At 37.9% G+C, this 8,183-nt stretch overlaps 1 protein-coding gene across 1 annotated transcript; it reads left to right on the top strand.

Moving 5' to 3' along the window:
- Positions 1 to 235: 235 nt before the first annotated feature.
- On the top strand, positions 236 to 5,568 carry LOC129358076 (WD repeat-containing protein 73-like). The gene is made up of 8 exons (XM_055026910.1): positions 236 to 358; positions 1,194 to 1,260; positions 1,620 to 1,727; positions 1,821 to 1,909; positions 2,622 to 2,689; positions 3,397 to 3,558; positions 3,633 to 3,980; positions 5,134 to 5,568. Exons 1-8 carry the CDS (start codon positions 291 to 293, stop codon positions 5,367 to 5,369), a joined length of 1,146 nt encoding a protein of 381 aa, XP_054882885.1. The 5' UTR covers positions 236 to 290; the 3' UTR covers positions 5,370 to 5,568.
- Positions 5,569 to 8,183: the final 2,615 nt, after the last annotated feature.

Raw genomic sequence — 8,183 nt, 5'->3', positions numbered from 1 at the left:
TATATTAAATAAGAGTCTTATGGTTGTAAATTTGCTGGGATAACTTTTTTTTTTAATTTAATGTCTCATTGAAGCAAATGTATTCCTTCCCTGTATGTAAACATTTGATGATTTTTTATTTATTTATTTGTTTTTAAACCTTTTGTGGTTCCAAACACGCTCTGAATCGGTGACAACTCCACACCAGCAGGTGGCGGTAATGCGCTGCGGCCACTGAATGAATAAAAAGTTACGGAAACTGAGCGGAAACTGGTGGAGAAGCAGCAATGAAGCGCCTTTAAAGAGAGAAGATGGGAGAGACGGAAGCTGTGGAGATTGATGATATTTTAGATGACTGGTTCATTGAGTCTTTAAAATCGTGAGAAAACTTTTATTCTTTATCAAACGGTCGGTTTCTGTCTGTGTTAGCTGTCAGGAATGGAATGTCTTCTTCTAAATCCCCTTAAAACATTTAAGATTTACGCACCTGCAACTTCAGGTGGTTTAAAAATGTTACCAACTTGCTCCAGGTATCAATTAGACACATATTTAAAATTCGGCTTGCTTATCTTAAAACAACGCGCATCGACGAGTCTGCAATTTTAACTTTAGCTGCTTCACCTCGCACAGTTATAACCAGATAGTTGTTTTCTTATACAACCACATTGTACATTAGTAAGCTTTTATTTGTGTCTTAATGCACCGGAAAACAATATAAAATGAAACGGTGAATGCACCACATTCATAGCCCACAAACACAAATATTGTTCTTGGAAAACATTTCCATTTGAAATTGTCTTCAGAACACCACTTAAAGTGTGATTTATATAATGCACATAGTGACTACATTTAATCATATATTTTACATTTACTGATATTTATTGGTGGTCTTCTGGAATGAATGGTGGAGTCAATCAAATTTCTGATATTCCGTAATAGTTTTTTTTATTTTTACATAGTTGAAATTTGTGGAAACAACAATAAATACTGATGCTTGAAAATGTGTCACAATCAATAAAAATTGATGTGATAAATACCAATCTCTATTAAAATAGCACACCCAGATGAAATAAAAGCTGCTCTGGAGTAGAATCACTTCAAATTATATTTACAAAGTTGTGCATTGAAAACAGCAGACCAGAAACATTCTTGTCATGTGACCAAATGTCCTGCTGGGTTTCCTGTTTTGTTCTAGTCTGTTCTGGTTCCTGCAGGTATAAGGATCTTCATGTGTACCAGCTTGAACATCCCACTCAGATCATCGAGTGGACGTCTGGAAGAGTGAGTGGATTTAAATAATGTGGCAAAAATATTCACTACTGAACATAAAAAGAGGCACATCGTGGAAGAAGTTAGCTTTTTATGAAATCCTGTTGGTGAAACATGACATACAAATACTATGAGGTGAAATGAAAAGGATATGCATGTCATTTTTCAGATTTGTATTTGTAAACAATGTCCAAGCAAAGTTACATATACATATCACTTCACATATTTTGTTGGTTTATAAAAAATCCCCCAAAAAACATCAAGTTTATAACTAAAGTAAAAAAAAATAAAAAATAAAATAAAAATATATATAGGTATATATATATTTATACTTTTTAATGGTGTGAATACTTCTGTAAATCACATATTAGATTCTCTTTTGTGTTTTTAGCCGTTTGTGTGTTGCTGGATACAGCTCGGGTAAAAATGAAATCTTGGAGCTCTGCTTGCCGCTGAAACTTTTAGCCGATGAAAAAAAGGTAAAAAAAAAGAATGCATGAATTGTCTTTGTTTAATTTTTATAGGCAGTTTTTCAGATATCGGTAAACGTCCTCTTGGTCTGATGTGTTCAGGGTCTCTGTGCAGAGAGGGATTTCAAAGTTGTGCATGGTGGTTTCTCAGAAGCCCCGGTTTGCTGCCTCACACACATTCCAGGAACCAGGTCGGTTCTGACTCTTTCATCGTCATAAAGATGCTGAGCTGAAACTTCTCTCTTATTCCTGCTGATGTTTTAGTTCTGTGATGTGTGACGGCTTCAAAGCTTCTGGGATTTTCTTTCAGGAAAATATAAATTGATTAATTCTATGGAAGAAAGTCGTAATTAAATAGAAATCTAATTAAAACAGAAACAGAGATTTAAACTGAGTACAAAGGCTTTCTGTCAAACAATAGGACAAGCCATTAATTCTTATTTAAGCAGCTTAATGCACAATATAAAATAACAAATATTACAAAGGTGGGATAAATACACTTTTATAATTTTATTTTTACATTTGAAGTGTTTTTAGCTTACTTTTTTTTATATAGATTTAGACACATTTCTATAAATTAGAATATCAGTCAAAGGTTTATTTTAGCAATTCAGTTCAAAGAGTGAAACTTGGATTTTAATAGCGATGTCTTCATCTGCAACAATAATGCAGCCTCTTTAAACAAAATTGTCCTTCAAAAAAGGAACAACTTGAGACAAAAGCACCAGATTGAAGACTTTTGGTAGAAAGAGAGTCACAAGAAAAACAATCATGCAGATGGAACTTAACCAGCTTGTTTTAACTGATCATGTGGTTAACTGATTTATTTTAAGGTAATCTCTTTGCCATCTAGTTTTTTTATAGATCATAATCACATGATTTAGAAGACTGTCGTTCTTTCAGGTGTGCGGTGACCAATGACGGGCTGAGCTCCGACCTGCAGTTGTGGGACCTCGGCTCAGACGACACTGGTGAGTTTTATTTTTCTAAAATGCCTCATTGACACAACATGACTTAAAAACAATCTAACTTCACTATTAGAAGTTTCAGTACCAGGATGTCGACAGATAAAGCAGTTTAATTGCTCACAGTATTACAGATTATCAGTTAAGAGAGCGCTGCTTTTTAAGTTGAAAATGAAACCTTTGGGAATAAATCCCCAGCAGGATTATGGATCTTATTCCAATCATAGGATACACAGAATTTTAATGTAAAATATTACTTACATCATTTACAGCCCTGAAAGCATGACAATGAGAATGACTTTCATATTGGAAAATATTCATAAAACATGCAGTCAGAATTAAAGCTTTTTCTCTAAATCTGACACCACTCCATCATTGTTTACATTTTTGCTTTCAAAAATGTAAAATGACGCAAAAACCTCTGTCTTCTTCAGAGGTTTTAGGATCATTCCCTTCAGTAGTTCTTGGTGCAGCGCCCCCACAGGCGAGGAGGTGAAGGAGCTGCTGGGAAGGTTTGATTGGTGGGATAGTGCAGTGTGAAAGAGAACAGCATCTTTTCAGTTCCCAGTCAAACCAAGACTACTGGACTATAAGATGTGAAAACACCTTAAAGCAGTCAATATAACATAATCAGAACCAAGAGAGGCAGGTCCAATTCATATCCAGCTATATAATAATAATAATCTGTACTGTTTGTTGACTTCCTGCGCCAGATGTGATCAGGAAGACAGGAAGTCTCTCGGGGACGAGAGTTTCTCAGACTGGCAGCAGGATCGCAGCTCGACTCTCCTCGTCGCCTCAAGTCCTTCATGGAGCACAGAGCAGCAGCGTCCAGCTGACCCAGCTCAGCACAGGACAGACTCTCTATGGACTCGGTAGACCACTGAACCTCCACTTCCAGCTGAAAGTAAAGTCAGTTTCAGGGTTTGATGTTCTGATCTTCCAACAGAGGTCGACTCGACAGAACCTCTAAGCTCCTTAAAGTTTGTGAGTGAGACGGCGTTTCTCGCCAGCTGCTGTGGCGGCACCGTTTACCTCGCAGACACTCGGACGTCCGCTCCTCCTCAGGCTTCAGCTCCTCCGGGGGAATGCGCCCTCTGGTGGACAGACGCCTCTGCAGCGCTGCAGTTTAGGTTCATCAGGCTGTCCTCCTCGGGTCAGGCCGTCGTTTCAGACCTCAGGAATATGGGGAGAGCCGTGTGTCGAGCTCAGCTGGACTTCCAGACGTCACCAAGGAAACCAGAGGATGTCACGGTGGCGTGGGCTCCAGCGTTGGACGGCTGCTTCTCAGTGTCGGGTTGGTTAATATACACACTGTAAAAACTATTATTTACCAGCTGAATCAGAAAGTTCTGAATAAAAATACGGTAAATTTATGCTAATTTTGGCCATAAATTTTTATTTTTTATGTATTCTTTGATCAGATAGTTTTTTAAGTTTCCCAGGTTCCTAAGAGGGGGCAATACTTTCCAACAAAAACGTAGGATTTAAATTTTAATCTAATGTCGAGTAACCATTTTTTTTTTAACCTGTTTGTTACTTTAATGCATCTCTTCCAGTAAAAAGCAGGTTCAATAACCTGAAATGGATCATTTTTTTCACTGAAATTGGTTGAAAAAACCTTCAGCTGCAGGTGACTGTTTAATCTAGAAGCATGTCTAATGTCACTGTGACATAAAAAGTCAAATTTACTATAGGAGAGAGAAAGTTAAACAATTATTTGTCATCATCATCAAGCAATTTTTTCTATTATCAGGATGGATGAGTTTTGGTTTTTCAGCTCACTCTGACATTTTACTGGTTTTTGAGCCTCCTTGAATCTGTTTCCTTTAACTTCTCAGTCCCTCCAGGAAGTTGCAATCATATTATTAATGCAATCATTCATCATTTTTTTCCAGTCATCCCAACTTTTCCACAAGTCTTACCAGTCATCTTAATGTTTTGTGGACTACCTTCTTTTCTGACTCATCATTCCAACTCAGCGGATTTTTGACCCTTTAATTTAATTTCTGTTCCATGTCTTTTGAAAGGTGAACCTGCATGCAAGCAAAAATATATCAAAAACCATTGTGATGTATTCTATGTATTCAGTTCATATTAACTTGAATGACCAATAAGGAATTCTTCTTTTGCATTTTGACAACTCATGATTTTGTCTTTAATAACGGTGTTTTTTCAAGAAGGTGCTTGAAAATTTTATTTGCACCTTAAATATCAACTATATTTTAAGAATCTTATGTGCAGTAAATTTAACTTTTTGGAAGACTGTCATGGCAAAAAATAAAATTTAGAGGGAAAAATATCACGATGCATTTGCCGAACAATCATGAAAAGGTTTAATTGAATCTGTTTGATGTCCCTCCTCCCTTAAATCACACTAAGCCTCCAGAATATTTGATTGAAGCAGAGCCAGATTGGGTCTGATCTGAGGTTCTCACTCTCCTCTCCAGGTCTCAGTGGACTTGTTCAGATTTACGACACCGCCGGATGGAGGGCGGAGCCACAGGACGCCTCACCGCTCTTCCAACACGCCGGTCATTCGGTTTCCTCGCAACACGGCGATGGCTCCGCCCCCATCTTCATCACCACCCATGTCTGGCATCCCGAGCGGCCGAGGACACTTCTCTCTGCGGCTTCAGACGGGTCCGTCCACGTTTGGGACTGGGTGGATCCACAAACAAACTGATCTTCCAGGAAGTACAGATCCCTGATCTGAAGAAACGTCATCCAGATCTGGGATGAGGAATGAATGGTGGGTTCATTTTTGATGCAGAACACACTGTGGATTTCAGTCCAAACTATTTTCTCTGTGTAATGAGACGAGTTCATATTAATGGAAAATGTGATCAGCACTGCTTTTGTAAATTAAAGATAGATTGAAACAACAGCTGTTTGTGGTAACTCATTCAAATCCAGACTGAGGTATGATGGGATATGTTTATTCTGCTGCTTTTATTCCCTGATGAAATGTTTCCACCCACAGAGGTTTAGATTAGCTTTCAGAAAGCGCTCTGCATTATTTCAGTACATATTTTAGACTAGATCATCATCTCCCAGATTTTGTACCTTAAATCTCATTAAAAACATATTTATCTCCCAAATTAAGTCAATTTATGCAATTAAATATTAAAAGTTGTCTCATTCCTGATGAATGAGGCTTCCAGCTACTTTTTTTTCCTGTACAGAGAACTTAACAGCATAACTACTCAGGATCTGGGCAGAACTCTTCTTGCACCAAACTTTCCATGAAGTATTCTTTTAAATCGTTCTGTATGCTTTTGGATATGAGTTTTGCTTTGCAGTTGAACTGCTGGAATGAATGTTGGATGAGGAATTCAAGTTTGAAGAGACATTTGAACTTTGTTTTGTGCTTTCTGATCATGTTTTCTATCCTCAGCGGCTGATAGATCATTCTCTGCAGCCTATAGCGAGGTGGATCAGATGAGATGCTGCAGACTGAGGAGCAGCAGCAAACCTGCAAATGTAAAAGTAAAAAAATCTGAAAAACAATGAAGATGTTTTCCCTGGGTTAGTATTTTTTTTATGGTTTCTGCACTTATGTTTCATTTTAATAACAGAAACTGAATTGTAGAAACCACCTTCATAGATTGAAAGTTTTAACAATTTATCCTTTTAATGTCACTAGAGGGGTCACTAAAATATTTACTTTGACTTCTTATTTTGTCAGTGTTTAAATTGTACTATTGAACAGTTTCAAACAGTTCAGAAAGAACAATTAAAGGAAATAAAACTTTAAATAGATACTTTAAATTTAATGGTAAACGTCAGTGAAAAAATAGATTCAGAAGAGAGGTTGCTTTTAGTTCCTCTGTGTCGACATCACCACTGATTTAGCTGCCTCTGAGACACTTTGTATGCTGACAGAAACTCCCACAGAGACTCGTATAGTAAAATAATACCGACCGCACAGTCACAGCCAGGAGAAATGGAAAACAAGCCAGACATCCACAGACCCTTCACACTCTAACAGGCTAAAACAAGACGAATCTACATTTCCACTGCATTGCTGCCCACAGCTCCAGGGGAACTTAATTTCATACTTTACTGCCTCCTTTTCTCACCTCGTGTGTCTTCAGACTCACCTCCTGCTCTCATGTCGCCACATAATGACAACAGCTCCACTCGGGAGTAAACTCCTGCACCTCGGTGACTTTTACCGCCCACCAGAGCTGAGCGCATTTCATTCAGGTAAAACAACAACAACAAAAACTTCCCTCTGCTCCTACAAATTAGAAGACATTTTAAATTCAAAGAAACAGAAACTTGCCAAATCACAGCTTTTATTAACCTTTAGCGTCTTCTTAAATCAGTCTAGGTTTTTTTCCTCCCACTAAACATTTTGAACTCATTTCTAAGTAATTGTAGGTACAATGCCTTGCTCTAGGACAAATTAAGCTGTTGAGCACTGAACCCCTGACCTTCCCACTGGAAAAACCTCCTTACTAAGCGTCACCGCAAACTGTGTCTGGGTAGAAACTGTGACCTCTTATTTGCCTCTAAATCCATGACTCATTTTTAAAACCAAGTGCTAGAGGCGTGAATGAGTGAAAATTTGCAAACTCACAGCCTGCCTGGCACTTTCTTTCACATCATGTTGGGACCCGACCTGGTAATACAAATCACTGTTTCCATTTAAAATATCATTTCTGTTGCTGCGTTTCCATTACAAATGTTCTCAAAACTTTGTCAATATTCTGCTAATGTAGAAAAAACACAATTTCGCACTTGTGATTTTCCATTATATAAGAAAATAAATAAAAATTACATCTGAACAGACCTGTTCACACAGTAAGTTATTAAAAAATGATGGCAGTGACAGATAGTTATTTCTCTACAGAAGAAAAAACCCCTTCATCCTGGTTCTTGTTGTCTTCTTCATCGTTTTCGGCAGTAGTAACATCTAGCTGTTGATCACATGACTCATATGATGCGCAAAAAATGTTTCCATTGCAATTTTACAAAATACACCTATTTATACAACCAGGAAATCCATTAATCCAAGCACAAAAACTTGTTATAAAAAAACCGATAAATTACATAATCCTTCCACCATCAAAAAACCATTTAAAAGTCATAACATTTCTAGTAAAGGTTTTGCTGCAGTGTTTTGAAGGGAGACGTGAGCAGACAGCAGAGACTATAATTACACTGACTGATGGAAAGCTGAACTCTCCAGTGGCCCGACGATGAGGCGCTGTTATGAGCAGATCTTCACTAAACAGTCGTAATGACTCAGCTCATGTCTCTGAACCGTGAGGCGCCCAGATCGCCGCTCTGCTGTGCCACAGTGTCTGTCTGTGAACCCAGGTTTGAATGGAAATGTGCCTTCATTCAGGAGGACACTTAGGGCTCCCAGAATGACTGACAACTGCAAATTTACACGAACACAGAATCGTTTTACTATAGTTATGCAAATCACATCACTTTTCAACATTTTCTAAATCAGTTTAGCAATTTAGAAGATTGTGTCAGTGTGTCT

This window comes from Poeciliopsis prolifica, unplaced genomic scaffold (assembly GCF_027474105.1).
Source record: "Poeciliopsis prolifica strain line A6 unplaced genomic scaffold, Auburn_PproV2 SCAFFOLD396, whole genome shotgun sequence".
NCBI lineage: Eukaryota > Metazoa > Chordata > Actinopteri > Cyprinodontiformes > Poeciliidae > Poeciliopsis > Poeciliopsis prolifica.
The sequence above is the reverse complement of the archived record's forward strand: the minus strand, read 5'-3'. Positions and strand labels throughout refer to the sequence as shown.

Bases quoted from the DNA above. Each gene is read 5' to 3' on its own strand.
- LOC129358076 (XM_055026910.1), top strand. From the start codon at position 291: ATGGGAGAGACGGAAGCTGTGGAGATTGATGATATTTTAGATGACTGG. The intron at 359-1,193 runs GTGAGAAAACTT...TGGTTCCTGCAG, and splicing joins TTCATTGAGTCTTTAAAATC to GTATAAGGATCTTCATGTGT. The intron at 1,261-1,619 runs GTGAGTGGATTT...ATCACATATTAG, and splicing joins TCGAGTGGACGTCTGGAAGA to ATTCTCTTTTGTGTTTTTAG.